Here is a 16,667-nt window from a genome sequence, read left to right as displayed (position 1 = left end):
TATCACGGAATGGAAGAGGACGATCATCAAGAATAGGGCAAGAAGGCAAAGGGGAGTGAGGCCAGGAGAAGACAATTACTTCTCATTTTGAGGTATTGAAGAAAAAATGATTCTCTTTGAGCCAGGTGGAGACCTGGGAGAGGCAGGTGTTAAGGGTAAATAGGGCAGAGGTGGGGTCAGAGACACAACAGAGAATCTGAATATCGTGTGCATAACTAAATGGTGTGCATCCCTGTTCTTGAATAAGGGTGAAGAGGGTTGAAAGAAATATGTTGAACATAGCAGGTGTAAGGATGGAGCCCTGGGAGACACCAGACTGTACTGAGTAACTGGGGAAAGAGAATCATTATGAGTAAGCTGAAAGGTACAATCGGAGAGATAGAAAACCAAGAGAGAACAGTACCATGAATGCCAAGGAAATGGAGTCAAGAGAGTAGAAGGGGGTTGTCAAATATATCAAATGCAGAAGAGAGATTAAGAGAGATGACAACGACGGATTAGCGCCGGTCAAGAGAGGAACATATGGAGTCATTAAGGGTAACCAACAGAATCTTTCTGCTGTTATGGCGGCAGAAGCCAGATTGGTATGGGTGAAGGGCATTGGCGTGTTTGAGGAAGTTGTCAAGTTGAGAGAGGACTACCTTCTCGAGAATTTTGGAGAAAAAAGGAAGGTTGGAGATTGGTCACTGTTGGAGACAGAACGCTAGGTTCAGTGGATCTTGTTCTGACTCAGCACAGTGTTTCTTCTATTTTTAGACAAACTGAAAGGTTGCTAGTTTTTGTTGAAGAGAAATGCATTTGTGGCTAATTTTATGTCACCTGTTCACGAGTTGGATCAAATAAGTCTTTATACTTTTATGTTCCAAACTGAAAAACAAAATATGTCTATCAAAATGCGCTCGAATGAGAACTTATTACAAATTATATTAAACATATTTAATATTTATCTACTCCTGTGTGTTCTATTTCTGTTTGTACAAATAAAAATATATCTATATACATATATCTATACCTGTTCATTGTTTCATTGCTCGCATTAAAGACATCAAACAAAATGTAACATCATCATAAATGAGTTAAAAATACATACTTACACAGTGTTATTACACACAAATAAACCTTGCTTTTCTCAGTTACAAAGTACTAACCTATCACTGAGCAATACCAGCGGGGACAGCTAGTTACTTTATATATCTTTCTTTGTACATCATTTGGGCTTTGAATATCGTTATTGTCATGATTTAATCTAGAATTGAGAATGAATGTGATTGTTGGGCAGACTGGATGGGACCGTTCTGGTCTTTATCTGCCATCAGTTAATATGTTGCTATGTAAAGACACATGGAGAGGCATAATCGAACTGGGCGCCCATCTTTAAGGGTGCCCTGGCGAAGGGGCGGGGCATCCCGTATTATCGAAACAAGATGGGCGTCTATCTTTTGTTTCGATAATACAGTCGGGGACGGCCAAATCTCAACATTTAGGTCGACCGAAATGTTGAGATGGCCAACCTCGGTTTTCGCGTATAATGGAAACCGAGGACGGCCATCTCAAAAACGGCCAAATCCAAGCCATTTGGTTATGGGAGGAACCAGCATTCATAATGCACTGGTCCCCTCTCACATGCCAGGACACCAGCCGGGCACCTTAGGGGGCACTGCAGTGGACTTCACAAATTGATCCCAGGTGCATAGCTCCCTTACCTTAGGTGCTGAGCCCCCACAAAACCCACTACCCACAACTGTACAACACTACCATAGCCCTTAAAGGGTAACGGGGGGGGGCACCTAGATGTGGGTACGGTGGGTTTTGGAGGGCTCCCATTTACCACCACAAGTGTAACAGGTAGGGGGGGATGGGCCTGGGTCTGCCTGCCTGAAGTGCACTGCAGTACCCACTAAAAACTGCTCCAGGGACTCGCATACTGCTGTGATAGAGCTGGGTATGACATTTGAGGCTGGCATAGAGGCTGGCAAAAAATGTTTTTTAATTAGTTTTTTTGGGTGGGAGGGGGTTGGTTACCACTGGGGGAGTAAGGGGATGTGATCCCCCATTCCCTCCGGTGGTCATCTGGTCAGTTCGGACACCTTTTCGAGGCTTGGTCGTGAACAAAAAGGGACCAAGTAAAATCTGCCAAATGCTCGTCAGGGGCACCCTTCTTTTTTCCATTATCGGCCGAGGACGCCCATCTGTTAACCACGCCCCGCCCTGCCTTCGGTACACTACCGACACGCCCCCTTGAACTTTGGCCATCCCTGTGACGGAAAGCAGTTGAGGACGGCCAAAATCGGCTTTCGATTATGCCAATTTGGCCGTCCTTAGGAGAAGGGCGCCCATCTCCCGATTTATGTCGGAAGATGGCCTCCCTTCTCCTTTGAAAATAAGCTGTATAGGCACCTATTTTGCCTTCATAAAATAGGCTTATAATAGGTGCCTTTTGGGGCTTTGTGCTATTTATAAGATTTATATCCTCTGTAGGTGGGTAATTTTATAAAACATTTTTTGTTCATAAAGGCCTTTTATAAAGGTTACGTCTCCTGTCTTCAGCTACCTTGGTCCCAAACTCTGGAATTCCTTCCCTTCTTCTCTTAGATCTCCTGTTACCCTTAAATTCTTCAAAGCTATGCTTAAAGACTTACTTTTTTCTTCATCCTCTAATTTCTTGTCTGCCTAGCCCTCCCTTGTCCTGCTGATCCTCTCCCCATTTTTCCCTGTCCATTGTCCCTTCCTACCACTCCCATGTCTGCTGCCTACTCTTTCCACTCCCCACCATCAGCTGCCTTTAACTTTTGTTGTTGTAAACCACTTAGCTGTCTGTACTGGGTCTATCTGTGGTATATCAAAACCTTGCAAATAAATAAAAAGTATGTATGATGACAAGAATTCACATTGTTTTATGTGACCTGCATGTAGGCTTCTTTAAGGGCAGGGTTTGAGCAGAGTCATGATTTAAATGCATTTATAAATGTTTATGCCAGCTCCGGAGCACAATCTAACCACAATTTCTTCTGCCTTGGCCCTAATATTTTATAAAGAGACATAGCTGGAAATAGATGCCTGGTTGGCTTTCATATATAGGTGACCTGTTATAAAGTTATCCTCCACAAACGGAACTTTTGATCCTAGGTATTTTGCAAGTTGTACATCTAGTTGTTTATTTTTTTTTTTAGTCGGATATTTTGCAGAATACTTGAAAAGATGTTCATTAATACTTTCACAGCACAAAAAGTACTTCCTAGTTGTATTTTTCAATTGATTTAATTCCAGAAAGCTTAACTCAAATTTTCTTCAGGATTTTTAAGTGCCTTTATTAGTCATTAATTACAAATTGTTTCAGCAGTCTCACAGCAAAGTCCCTAGAACCTCTGCATTCATTATTTGATGAGAGACAGTCAGTCATTCTGTCAGCTGAAGCAGAGTGGTGGTAGATTTTGCTGTTTGTGACCACTTCAAGGGTTTGCTGTAGGCAGTGGCAGCACCTAAAAGAGTGTACCACTACTTTGTGGCACCCTACCTCCCTTTCCTGCTAAGTTGTGGTTGTTGGCAGCAGCCTGGTGATGTTGCAGCGTGGAGCCTGAGATACAGTACAGTCTCGATTATCCGACGTAAACAGGACAGATTGTCAAATAAGTGAAAAGTCAGATTATAAGGAAAATAATTGTAACCCCTTAAAAAAATGCCTAGAAAACATACTTTATGCATAAAGAACAGGCAAAAGGAATCTTTAAAAGTATTGTTTATTAACACTAATCAGTAATGAAAAAAATGAAAAGCATTGTACAGTAGGCAATTTGAGCACAAATAAAGTACAACGCAGTAGACAGTACAGCAATTTGAACAGACATACAGAACCGAGCGATATTTACCTACTGCATGTTCAGCTTCACTAGAGTTGTCTTCTACAGCAGGCAGTGTGAACAGAGCAGAGCTCACTGTTTTGTCTTCTCCTGTCATTAACAGTTTGAAGCAAAAATCAATACAGCAGAAGTGAAACTAGAAACTCTCCAGGTCTAAAAATGAGAGTAAGAATAAAGAAAGTGCTATAAATAAACAGGAATGGGTGTTCATAGACTAATGTACTGCATAAAACTCATTGTGCACAAGAATCTTACCATGGTTCGCTTGCTGCAAAAGCACGGTCTCGGATCAAAAGTGGTTCCCTGGCAGGAAAAGCAGGCTCTCTGGTCACATAGTGCAGCAGGTCAGGTCAAAAAATGTCTGCAAAAGCACAGTCTCAGATCAAAGTAGTTCCCTGGCAGAAAAAGCAAGTTCATCTTTAATGCTGACTTTCTTTAGCACTTTCTGCCATAGTTTCTGCTCTATAGACAAAACAACTTTTTTTCCTCTTTTCACTGGCCAAAAAGCGCTGCCATGCTATAAAATCAAGATCTCAGCTTAAAAACTTCTTTAAGAGAAGAGAAGAGAAGCCACGCGTTTCTTAATGGCAATGAGAGGGGTGCATTAAGGAGTATCAGCTACAAAGCACGGTTCCCTTGCAGAGAAGCACAGTATCAGATCAAATATGGCTTCCTTGCAGCGTGTGAAGCCGGACAACTGGAAGAGAAGCTGCGCATTTCTTAACGGCAGCACAGTGATGTCATCAGGTGGTCTGTTGGATGTGCCAGATGGTAAGATTACCAAAGGTTGTTTACTGTAGTTGGCTGCTGCATATACTGCTCTTCAGATGTTAGGCAACAGTCAGAAGCAACAGGTCAGTTTCTGGAATTTTTTTAGTTACATCCAAAAAAACCACACCTGATCTAAGGAGATAGGAGGAAGAAGTGTTTTTTTGTTGTTGTTGTTGTTTTTTTTAACTCCTGTACATTGTTCTCCTAGATGTGATATTTGTCGTCATAGTATGAAAAATTTTATCTTTGAATTTCTAGACTTTGGTTAAAGAGCATTATTTGCTTATATGCCATGTGATTCATGTTCTTTTATTTTGTATTAACAGGGCTGCGCATCTTGGAAATGGTTTTTTCCTTTTCATTATGCACCATTTGCTTCTGACTTTGAAAATATAGCCAACATTTCTTCAGATTTTGAGACGAATACAAAGCCGGTAATGTGTGTTTGGTTATGATAACAATTCTTTTAAATGTCTTAACAAATGAAATAACTCTTATATTTATTTTTTTCTTCTTGGTAGTTCAAACCACTTGAGCAACTTATGGGAGTATTTCCAGCTGCTAGTGGTAATTTTCTACCTGAAACGTGGCGGAAGCTTATGTCTGATCCAGTAAGAACTTATTGATTTTTACCTTGTTGAAGTGTTGATAAAAGTGTGACTTGTTCTGATATTGGTTTATATGGAGGGGCATAAATGAACGCGAACACCCATCTCCATGGGCGCTTATTTCTGAGGACGGGTCCGCAAAGGGGCGGGGCAGGCCGTATTTTTGAAAAAGTACTACTACTACTACTTAACATTTCTAAAGCGCTACTAAGGTTACACAGCGCTGTACAATTTAACAAAGAAGGACAGTCCCTGCTCAAAGGAGCTTACAATCTAAAGGACGAAATGTCAAGTTGGGGCAGTCTAGATTTCCTGAATAGAGGTATAATGGTTAGGTGCCGAATGCGACATTGAAGAGGTGTGCTTTGAGCAAGGATTTGAAGATGGGCAGGGAGGGGGCTTGGCGTATGGGCTCGGGGAGTTTATTCCAAGCATAGGGCATCCATCTTTTGTTTCAATAATACGGTTTGTGCCGGGCAAATGCATCACATTTGGGCGGATTTGAGCTGGGCGGTATCGGTTTTCAGCGATAATGGAAACCGAAGGTGCCCAGCTCAAAACCGAACAAATCCAACGCATTTGGTCGTGGGAGGGGCCAGGATTCGTAGTGCACTGGTCCCCCCTCACATGCCAGGATACCAACCGGGCACCCTAGGGGGCATTTGTAACAAATAAAAAATTAAAATACCTCCCAAGTCCATAGCTCCCTTACCTTGGGTGCTGAGCCCCCCAAATTCCCCCCCCCCCCCAAAACCCACTGCCCACAACTCTACACCATTACCATAGCACTTATGGCTGAAGGGGGGCACCTAGATGTGGGTACAGTGGGTTTTGGGGGAGGTTTGGAGCACTCCCATTTAGCACCACAAGTGTAACAGGTGGGGGGGGGGGGGGGGATGGAGCTGGGTCCACCTGCCTGAAGTCCACTGCACCCACTAACAACTGCTTCAGGGACCTGCATACTGCTGTGATGGAGCTGGGTATGACATTTGAGGCTGGCATACAGGCTGGGAAAAAAAGTTTTTAAAGTTCTTTTTTTTTTGGTGGGAGGGGGTTAGTGATCACTGGGGGAGTCAGGGGAGGTCATCCCCGATTCCCTCTGGTGGTCATCTGGGCAGTTGAGGCACTTTTTGGGGACTAGTTCGTGAAAAAAAAGGGTCCAAAAAAAGTGACCCAAATTCTCGTTTCTGCCGCCCTTTTTTTTTCCAATTATTGGCCGAGCATGCCCATCTCTCCTCGGCCGATAAACACACCTCAGTCCTGCCTTCACCATACCTCCGACACGCCCCCGTCAACTTTGTCCGTTCCCACGACAGACTGCAGTTGGAGGTGCCCAAAATCGGCTTTCGATTATACCGATTTGGGCGCCCATGAGAGAAAGGTGCCCATCTCCCGATTTGGGTCAAATATGGGCATCTTTCTCTTTCGAAAATAAGCTGGATGATGATGCAAGAGGGCTTGCTGTTACCATAGGTCAGTGGTTTGCATACTTGTCCTGGAGGACCCTAGCAGTCAGGTTTTCAGGATGTTATTAGTGAACTAGGAAAAAATGCCCGTTTCTGAGCGGAATGAAATGGGCGCTAGCAAGGGGCCTCCTCCCTCCGAGCTACTTGCCTTGTTCGCTGTGGCGTTTCCGTTTCGGCCCTCGAGTGTCATAGCTCCGCCCTCGACGTCATGACGTTTTGACGCGAGGGTGGTGCAGACACTCCAGGGCACACCGGATATCTCGGGCGCCTCAACTTCCGTGGAGGCTTCAGAACGTTGGGGTTGCCTTTTATATAGAGAGATATGCATAAGACTGGCTGGCTGTTAAAGCCCTAGAACCTAAAAAATAGATATTACAATGTTTAAAGGGTCTAAAACAGGGCACTTTTTATTGCAAAAGTGTGAGAAAACTGATGTTGAGCTGAATAGATGTTAACTAATGTATTAGGAAAGTGTAATTTCTGAAAAGTTCACTCTAGCCAACTAATTGTAATGTCAGTCATTGAAGGGACTTGTTAGATTTCCCCTAGAAATAGATATACAGGAATGGAAGATCTTAATTATCCTTTTTCTAGAGAGGATTGTGAGAGCAGGAAAAGGCTCTTTGGGCAAGTGAACGTTGCTTTGCTGGGAAATTTGGTAACTTAAAGCTTGGGATAGAAGAGAGATTGTGAGATGATTGATAAATTCTATATTTAAATTTCATTAAAAGCCAAAGTTAGGTATATATTAGGGGAAAGGGAAATGGGACTTGATATACCGCTTTTCTGTGTTGTTGTTTTTTTTTTTGCAACTACATTCAAAGCGGTTTACATAGTATATTCAGGTACTTATTTGTACAAGGGGCAATGGAGGGTTAAGTGACTTGCCCAGAGTCACAAGGAGCTGCAGTGGGAATCGAACTCAGTTCCCCAGGATCAAAGTCCACTGCACTAACCACTAGGCTACTCCTGCACCCCACTCCATTAGCATGTTTAAAGTATCTAAAATCATTGTGTTCTAGTCTTAGTTAGTCTTTTTCTCACCCTTCTTTCCAACTCACCCACCCCAGCTGCATGCCTTAATTTATAGTCGGTTATCCAATTAAGATACCAGAAGAGTATTTTTTCATCAGCAAATGATTAACTGTTAACAATAGATTATTTGTAGCTCACTGAGAAGCAAACAAGAAATGCCATAAAATATACCCAATAATCTTAAGGCCTTTAGAGTAATTGGTACTCCCTTAGCAACTTTAAGTAACTAACTAACTCACCAATATTAATGGGCTGATGCTCAGAACTCTGGCAATGTAGGGAACAGTGCCGGGAAATACCACGGAAACGGCACCGAAAAAAAATAATTCTCAACGCTCAACACTAATAGCATGCAAATTATATGTGCGCTCTTAGTATTGAGCTTTGGAAAGTTATTTTTCTGACCCCCTCCTCCCTCTGTCTCCCTGGCGCTGATTGGTGGGGCAAAAGGAGGCGCTTTCCAAAAGAGGTCCAGACAACAATCTATCCTCTTGTCAGAAAAGTTCCAGTCGCAGCCCATTGGCTTTTTTCCCCACCTGTGAGCTGGCTTGCGGCTGCCAGCCATGGCTGGCTCTTGTGCTATGCACTGTCCCTCTGCCGCTTCAAGGTAATGTGGAACTGCTACCTCTGGAGCTAGTGACCAGGACAGACGTGTCAGGGTCTGCGGGAATGTAGTACCTTGGAATCCAATGAGAAATCTCTTTCAAACACCTAAAGCCAGCTCGGAGCTGGTGTTAGGTTTTCAGCAATAGGGGCATGGTTCGGTTTGTATGCTGTTTCTGAGCATTGGGAGGGAATAACTAAGGACCTCGTTATCATAGGATTGGCTACATTCTTATGCTACTTTTGGCCAACTTTGGCGATCACATGGTCCCCAACTTTATGTGCTCTCTGAATATTCTGCGCACGTTAACATCGCCGCCAGTCTTTTCTAGCGCCCGCATTAGGTTCTGAGCATCAGCCTGTCAGATGTAGAGAGCACTCCCAACAGTGAGATTGGGGCTATCCAGTCTTTTGCATTGAATGTTATGTATATAATTATCTCCCAATTGGTGAGAGTTTGTATGTGTACATTTGGTGCAAAGAGCTCCTCACTCTGAGAGCAAGTCAAATTTCTGGAGGCTAGAGTAGCAGACTTGGAGGAGTATAGGAAGAAAAAGAAGTATATAGATGAGACTTTCATGGACACAGTAGAGAAGTCCCTCTTCCAGTCTGGCAGCCTCTGTGCTGTCTTGTAGGAGAATGCTCACCAGTAAGGAAGTCACTCATCACCTTCATGTGGCAGGAAGTGATCCTATAACCAGGACCTGGCCCTCCAGAGGATTAAATATTCCTTTTCTTCGATGATGACTCTACAGGGGCTTTGCCAAGGAGGGAAGGATTAGGATGTCCATTTTTAGTTGGCAATGCAATCATTAGGCATGTAGGTAGCTGAGAGGCTGGTAAGCACGAGGATTGTTTGGTTACTTGCTTGCCTGATGTGAAGGTGGACCTTGTGCGTCACCTAGATAGGATTTTACACAGTGCTAGGGAGGAACCAGTTGTCTGGGTACATGTTGGTCCCAATGATATTGGAAAGTGTAGGAGGGAGATTCTGAAAGCCAAAATTAGGCTTTTATGTAGAAAGTTGAAATTTAGGACCCCCAGAGTAGCATTCTCAAAAATAATTAGTTTCACCTGCAGGACCCAAGAAGTAGACAGGCAGTGCTTTGGAGTCTCAATGACTAAATGATACAATTGTGCAGGCAGAAGGATTTTGATTTGTTAGGAGCTGGGCTGCATTCTGGGGAAGGGGAAGCCTATTCTGAATGGATGGGCTTCACCTTTAACCAGCGTGGAACTAGGCTACTGTTTTTGTATTTTAGAAAGGAGATAGAGCAGTTTTAAAACTATATCATGAAGAAAAAACAACAGTCACCCAGAAATGCATGGTTTGGAGTAAAGTGCCTTCAAGAGACACAGGCCAAATGCAGAAGATAGAATATTCTGACAGAGAGAGAGAGGAGCTTTTTTCCCACAAAAAACTCTCTTGTGGGCCCGAAGCTTGTTCATTCTTTCCCAGGTAAGCACAATAGCTCCTAGTCTAGTATTGAAGGTACTCGAGCTCCTGGAAGGCACCAGCTGACTCTTTAGCATAGTTTAGAGGATGACCAAAACCGAATCTGTTGCTGAAATTTGCTGCTCAGTTTCAGCTAGAACAGAAATTGAAATCATCCCCCCCCCCCCAAACCAGATCTGCCACCAGCTCTACTTTCCCCTCATCTCCATCTGTAAGCCCTCCCCTGGCCCTACCTTCTAAAATCCCTGATGGTCTAGTGGCCTCTTCGGAGCAGGATCATATTGAGTTGCTCCTCCCCCGCTGGCTGTGTTGTAAAAATGGCTGCTGTGACTTCCCGCAGCAGCCTCGTGAGACTGCCATGGGAGGTCGCAGCTGCCACTTTGAGGTTGAAAATGGCATGAGCAGGAGCGACTGGGGATTGTTCTGCCCATTCATTTTCCAGTCCCAAAATGGGAGCCCTAACCTCATGTGGCAGTCTCACCTACCAGTTTTACAATGCAGCCACTGGGGACAGGAGGAACTCAGGATGCCTTCTCCGAAGAGGTCACTAGACCACCAAGGCTTTTAGAAGGTAGGCCTAGGGAGGGTAGAATTGGTGGGCAGCTCGGGGTGGGGGTTCTGTTTGAGGGGGAGGCTGGCTCAGGGGGATGGGCATGTGACAACGGGAGGCAGGGCTACAGTTTATTTCCACGGAAAATGCGCAAGCATTTTTGGCTGAAATCCAAACGCGGATTTTGGGTCAATTTCGGTGCTGAAACTGAAATTTGGTTGGCCTTTAGCGTAATTCACTACCCGTTTCAGGCATTTTAACAGTTGGATCACTCTAGTTGCCATATCCTGTGATTCCATTTCTGTGTTGGCTCAAGTTGGCCAGCTGTCCATATACAGGTGCACATGAATCCGCTTCTTCGGAGGTATTCTGCTACTTCCACCATGATCTTGGAGAAGGTTCTAGGAGCTTTTGATAAGCAGAAGGACAGTACCATGAACTGAAAAGGCTTCCCCAGCATAAAGAAATGTGATCACGGATGGACACAGGTAAGTTCCTACAATGTGAAATTAAGCTTCTGCTAGGTTCAAAGAGGTCAAACTTCCCTGGTCTGACCAATGAGGTTACTGACCGCAATACTTCCACATGAAAGTATGAGACTAAAAGTGAGGGCATTGACCTTTTTATATCAAGAATGGACTGGAATGAGCCTCCTTGCTTAGAAACCTCAAAGTAAATGGAATAGTGCCCTCACCCCTGATCTGGCACTGTTACAGACTCTATGGCTCCCAGCTGAATCAAGCACAGCAGTTTGATCTCCACAACCTTTCTCTTGATGATGTGTCTGCAAGGGACACTACAAAGGCCTCTAAAATAAAAAGGTTCTGCTAATTCCAGGGTATAACTGAATTGAATAACTTTCAATACACATTGGTCAGAGGTAATGAAGGTCCACTCAGTGGAGCAGGTAAAGTCTTCTTCCTACCTGCATCTCCACACATAGAGCCCACTGACCCTCATTGGGTTTGGGGGAGGGCCTTACTAGCAGAGGAGGAGGGGTCACCGCTGTCCTTCGATCTATCTCCCTATAAGGGCAACCTTTTCTGTCCCCATAATGAGGAGGATGTAGCTGAAGTCCTCCCATACGTTACCACCCCCAATCCATGGATCAAGACCTGCTCCCCAGTCTTCTGACTGCTGATCTTGTCTTGTGCTCCGGAAACCTCTGAGGCCTAGCCTTGACAAGGTCTTTTGCAAGCTTTTCTAGGACCTCTCCAAACAACAACTAGCCTCAAAATGGAAGCTTGCTTAAGTGAGCTTTGGAGGCCAAATCTGCCAACCAATGCCAGAGCTAAAACCATCTGCGGGCTACCACCACTGAAGCCACTGACCCTGAGCAAATATAGGTCAGATAATACAGGACATCAGCCACAAAGACTGCTCCTGACTCCAAGCGAGCTACCACCAATGAGGTAGGCAACTGTTGAGCTCAGTGCAGAGCTGCTCTTGTCACATATTCTCCACAGATCGCCACCTGTGCTTCCATTGCAAAGGAGCCAAATCCTTGCTTCAGGAGAAATTCCACTTTTCTGTTGTGGGACTCTTTAGCACTGAGCTATGATCCATGGGTATTGTGGTCATCCATAACTCCTGTTATCATGTCATCACCTTAGAAAGATGAAGGAAAGGATTCTGCTCCAAGTACTTCCAGGTCCCCAAAAAGACAGGGGGCTTTTGTCCCATCCTAGACCTAAGGGCCTGGAGCAAGTAGTAATAATAAAATGTATTTATATTCTGCATTATCTACAAATTCTATACGGATAGTATATGACATACACAAGTATATAAGAGAATTTAAACAAAAATATTGCAGAAGTTCAGGATGGTTCCCCTGGACCCCTCCCCCCTACTTCCATGATTCAGGAAAACAATTAGCTATGCTCTCTGGACTTAAAGAATGCATATACTCACATTCAAATACAAGAAGTCACAGAAAATATCTTGAGATTTTTGAGTAGGGAAACACCACAATCATTACTGCGTTCTGCCATATTGCTTTCTGTCAGCTTCCAGGGCCTTTACAATCAGGTTGCGATGTATTATACCAACAAGCATGGGGGCACCGGATCTCGCCCTGTGTGGCAGGAAGCCGTCCAGATGTGGCTCTGGACACGCCATCACGGCATGTTTTTATTTATTTATTTTATTTGTTACATTTGTGTCCCACATTTTCCCACCTATTTGTAGGCTCAATGTGGCTTACATAGTACCGGAGAGGCGTTTGCGGACTCCGGTGTAAACAAATACAAAGTGATATTTTGTTAAGATAAAGTTCATGTGGCACAGCCACATTAGGGAATCGTACAATGGAAGAGTTGTGTTATGTCCATTACGTACTTTAGTTTTGTTGTGTTGCAGAGATCAGGCATTTTTGTTGGATTGGTAGGGTATGCCTTTTTAAACAGGTTAGTTTTTAGTTTTTTCCAGAAGTTTAGGTGGTCGTACGTAGTTTTCAAGGCTTTTGGTAATGCATTCCATAGTTGTGTGCTTATGTAGGAAAAACTGGATGCGTAAATTGATTTGTATTTGAATCCTTTGCAGCTTGAGTAGTGCAGATTTAGGTACGTTCGTGTTAATTCGGATGTGTTTCTAGTTGGTAGGTCAATCAAGTCTGTCATGTATCCCGCGGCTTCACCGTAGATAATTTTGTGAACCAGAGTGCAGATTTTGAAAGCAATGCGTTCTTTGATTGGGAGCCAGTGTAGTTTTTCGCGTAAGGGTTTTGCGCTTTCAAATCGCGTTTTTCCGAAGATAAGCCTAGCTGCCGTGTTTTGAGCAGTCTGAAGTTTCTTTAATGTTTGTTCTTTGCATCCCGCATAAATTCAATTGCAGTAGTCTACATGGCTTAGTACCATTGATTGTATAAAGTTGCGAAATGTTTCCCTCGGGAAGAACTGTTTCGTGCGTTTGAGTTTCCACATTGAATGGAACATTTTCTTTGTTGTGGAGGTCGCTTTTCTCTCTAGTGTTAGGTTGCAGTCTAATATAACGCAGAGGATTTTCAGGCTGTCTGAGATAGGGAGGGTGTAATCTGGGGTGTTGATAATTGTGCGGTTGTCCGTATTGTGTTGGGATAAGAGGATAAGACAGTGTGTTTTTTCTTTGTTGAGTTTTAGTTGAAGTGCATTTGCCCAGGAGTCCATGATGTTCAAGTTGATCTTGATTTTGTTGGTGATTTCTGTCAGTCTAGATTTGTAAGGAATGTATATTGTGACATCGTCTACATAGATGAAGGGGATAAGGACTTGGCTAGTGGGGTCATCATTAGGTTGAAGAGGATCGGTGATCCTTGTGGTACTCTGCAGTCTGCTTTCAACGGTGATGATATGTTTGAGTTTGATTTTTCTTGATATGTTCTTGTGGTTTAGGAAACCCTTGATCCAGCTAAGTATGTTTCCGAACTTATCTAGTAATCTTATTAATATATTGTGGTTTACCATGTCGAATGCACTAGCATGTCAATTTGGAGGAGGAGGATGTTTTTGCCTATTGCTATTTCCTGCTTGAATTTGGCTAGGAGAGTGAGTAGTACTGTTTCTGTGCTGTGGAGGGGGCGAAATCCTGACTGTGATTCATGTAATATTGAGAATTTGCTTATGTAATCTGTAAGTTGTTTGGCTACCATGCTTTCCATCAGTTTGACTGACAACCGGATGGATGCTACTGGACGGTAGTTAGTAATTCCATTTGGTTTTTTTTCTTGGTGTTTTTTGTTATCGGGGTGAGTAGGATATTGCCATTTTCCTAAGAGACCTTGCTGTAGCATGTAATTTAGGTGGGATGTGAGGTCTACTATGAAGCGGTCGGGGCGAATTTCAGTAGGTAGTTGGGGCAGGTATCTAGTTTAAAGTGAGTGTTGGAGAACCTGCTGATCACCCATACAACTGTGTCGAAGGTGATGAGGGCAAAATTTTACCAGGTTCGGTCAGCCGGGTATTCTCCAGTGGTTGTTTCCAACTCATTAAGGAAGTTTTCGATGTCAGTGTTGTCCTGAGGTAGTGTGTTGCGTAGGTTTACAGTTTTTTCATTGAAATACTTAGCAAGTTTTTCTGCAGATGGGATGTCTGTATTCGATGTAGTGACCAGGTTGGTGTGTAGGAGTTTGTCCACGATATGGTATAATTTCTTTGTGTCTTTGTAATCTCTCCCTGTTTTAGTTTTATAGTATGATCTTTTGGTCTGTCTTATGGCGTATTTGTACTTTCTTAGTAATTGTTTCCATGTGTTGAGTGTGTGTTCATCTTTTGTTTTTTTTCCATGCTCGTTCGAGTTTCCTGGATTGTGTTTTCAGTTTTTTTAGTTCCTCATTGAACCACGGTATTGAGTTATTCTTACGTGAAGATCTTGTTCTCAAGGGTGCTATTTCATCTAGTATGTATTTGCATCTTTTAGCCCATTCTAAGAGGTAGTGTATGGAGTCTGTTTGTGCTGTCCATTCATTGTTGTATATCTGTAGCCAGAATGTTGTCGGGTCTACTTGACCTCTTGTTCTGTAAGTTGTGTGTTCTTGTATTTGGTGTAGTCCCTTCTTCCACAAGTATAGGGATAAGTTTAGTTTGTAGTGATCAGACCAGGGTGTTTCTATCCATTTAATGTCTGTTTTTATTAAGTTCTGGTCCATTGAAAGTTTGTGTGAGATGAGGTCCAGTGTGTGCCCTTTGATGTGGGTTGATTGGATTTGTGGCCATTTGAGATCCCATAGTTGGAGGAATTCCTTACATTCTCGTGCGTTGATTGAGTTTGGGTTTTCTAAGTGAAGGTTCATGTCTCCTATTACTAGTACATTGGAGTTGGTTACACATGTGTTTGAAATGAAGCAGTGGCGTTCCCCCCACTGCCCCCCCTTGGTACGCCACTGAAATGAAGTCCATGAAGTTAGTCTGGCCTTCATTCCAATTACCTGGAGGTCTGTAAAATAGGATGCAAGACAAATGTTCGCGAAGGGTTTTGTTGTGGATTCTGATTGGGGCCATTTCAAGTTGAGGTGTCATGACTCGGCAATGGTTTCGGTGGTAAAGTGGGATCGATAGATTAGTGCTATGCCTCCATTTCTCTTTCCTTTCTGGTCCAGTGTGTGATTTTGTATCCTGGGGGGCACAGGTCTAGGATTATGGGGTCCTTTTGGTCATGGATCCAGGTTTCATTGATGAAGAGTAGGTCAAGGTCTTCTGCCATGATCCAATCTGTTAGTATTGCTGTTTTGTTTACTGCGGATCTGGCCACTTGTATTGTTTGGAATGGGTCTTCTACGTTTGGTGTTGTGTGGACTTTTATTAGTTGTCGTTTCTTTGTTGAGGTGAGTTTGTTTGGACCCTTCTTTGCATTCTTTGGTGGTTGTCCGCATGTTGGTGGTCTTCCTTTGTTTACGTTGTTGTCAGTTTGTTGAGGTGTGGTGTATCTGATCAGTTGTTGATGATTGTATAGTGTGTGTATAATGTTACTTTCTGCAAGAGGGGTGGTTAGTGTTAAGTGGATTAGTGTTAAGGAGTAGATTATTAGAAGTAGTTTGAAGGTATTCATTTTGGTTTCTATTCACTGTGGGCTAGTAATAAGACCATTTTCTGATGACTGGATGCGTGATGAGACTTTATTCTTTGGAGTGGGATCTGGTCTTGTGTGTTATTTCAGCTTGCCTTTCAAGCTGTTGAGGTCAGTGCTGGATCAGGTTTCAGTGATAGGTTAATGAACAGAAGAGATGGGGGAGAAGAGTGGTTCTGAGTCAGGGTCCTCCTCTAATCAGTTTCTTAGCAACTAATTGCTTGCCTCCCTCCTTGCCCAGAGAATGTTCAAGGCTCCTATTTCTGGTTTTGGCTGGAGGCAGAGGGGAGGGGGTAACTTCATAGCACCTTCAAGGTAATTAGCAGGGAGGTGTCACACATGCAACACAGAGAGCTCAAGTTGGAAGATTCCTACTTCAGAGCACCTTCAAGGTAATTAGCAGGGAGGTGTCATACATGCAACACAAGAAACTCAAGTTGTAAGATTCCTTCTCACTCTGATTTTCTCTTCAAAGAAGAGGGTCTGCCTTTCAAGCTGTTGAGATCAGTACTGGATCAGGTTTCAGTGATAAGATAATGAGCAGAGCAGATGGGAGGGGGGAAAGTAGCTCTGAGTCAGGGTCCTCCTTTAATCTGTTTCTTAGCAACTAATTACCCAGAGGATCTTCAGGGCTCTGATTTCTAGCTTTGGCTGGAGGAAGAAGAGAGGGGGAACTTCAGAGCACCTTCAAGGTAATTAGCACAGAGGTGTGACACATGCAACACAAAGAACTCAAGTTGGAAGATTCCTTCTCACTCTGATGTCCTGCTTCAGAGTTTCTGA

At 43.5% G+C, this 16,667-nt stretch overlaps 1 protein-coding gene across 2 annotated transcripts in view; it reads left to right on the top strand.

The window, feature by feature from the left end:
* XRN2 (5'-3' exoribonuclease 2) overlaps positions 1 to 16,667 on the top strand; it is a 363,942-nt gene that overhangs the window by 161,802 nt on the left and 185,473 nt on the right. For both annotated transcript variants that reach the window (XM_030196221.1, XM_030196223.1), the window contains exons 18-19: positions 4,955 to 5,062; positions 5,150 to 5,239. In XM_030196221.1, the coding sequence (XP_030052081.1) occupies positions 4,955 to 5,062; positions 5,150 to 5,239 (198 nt within the window). The remainder of the gene's footprint in view (positions 1 to 4,954; positions 5,063 to 5,149; positions 5,240 to 16,667) is intronic.

This window comes from Microcaecilia unicolor, chromosome 3, assembly GCF_901765095.1.
Source record: "Microcaecilia unicolor chromosome 3, aMicUni1.1, whole genome shotgun sequence".
NCBI classification, from domain to species: domain Eukaryota; kingdom Metazoa; phylum Chordata; class Amphibia; order Gymnophiona; family Siphonopidae; genus Microcaecilia; species Microcaecilia unicolor.
Note: the sequence above shows the minus strand (reverse complement) of the source record. Positions and strands in the feature narration are given on the sequence as shown.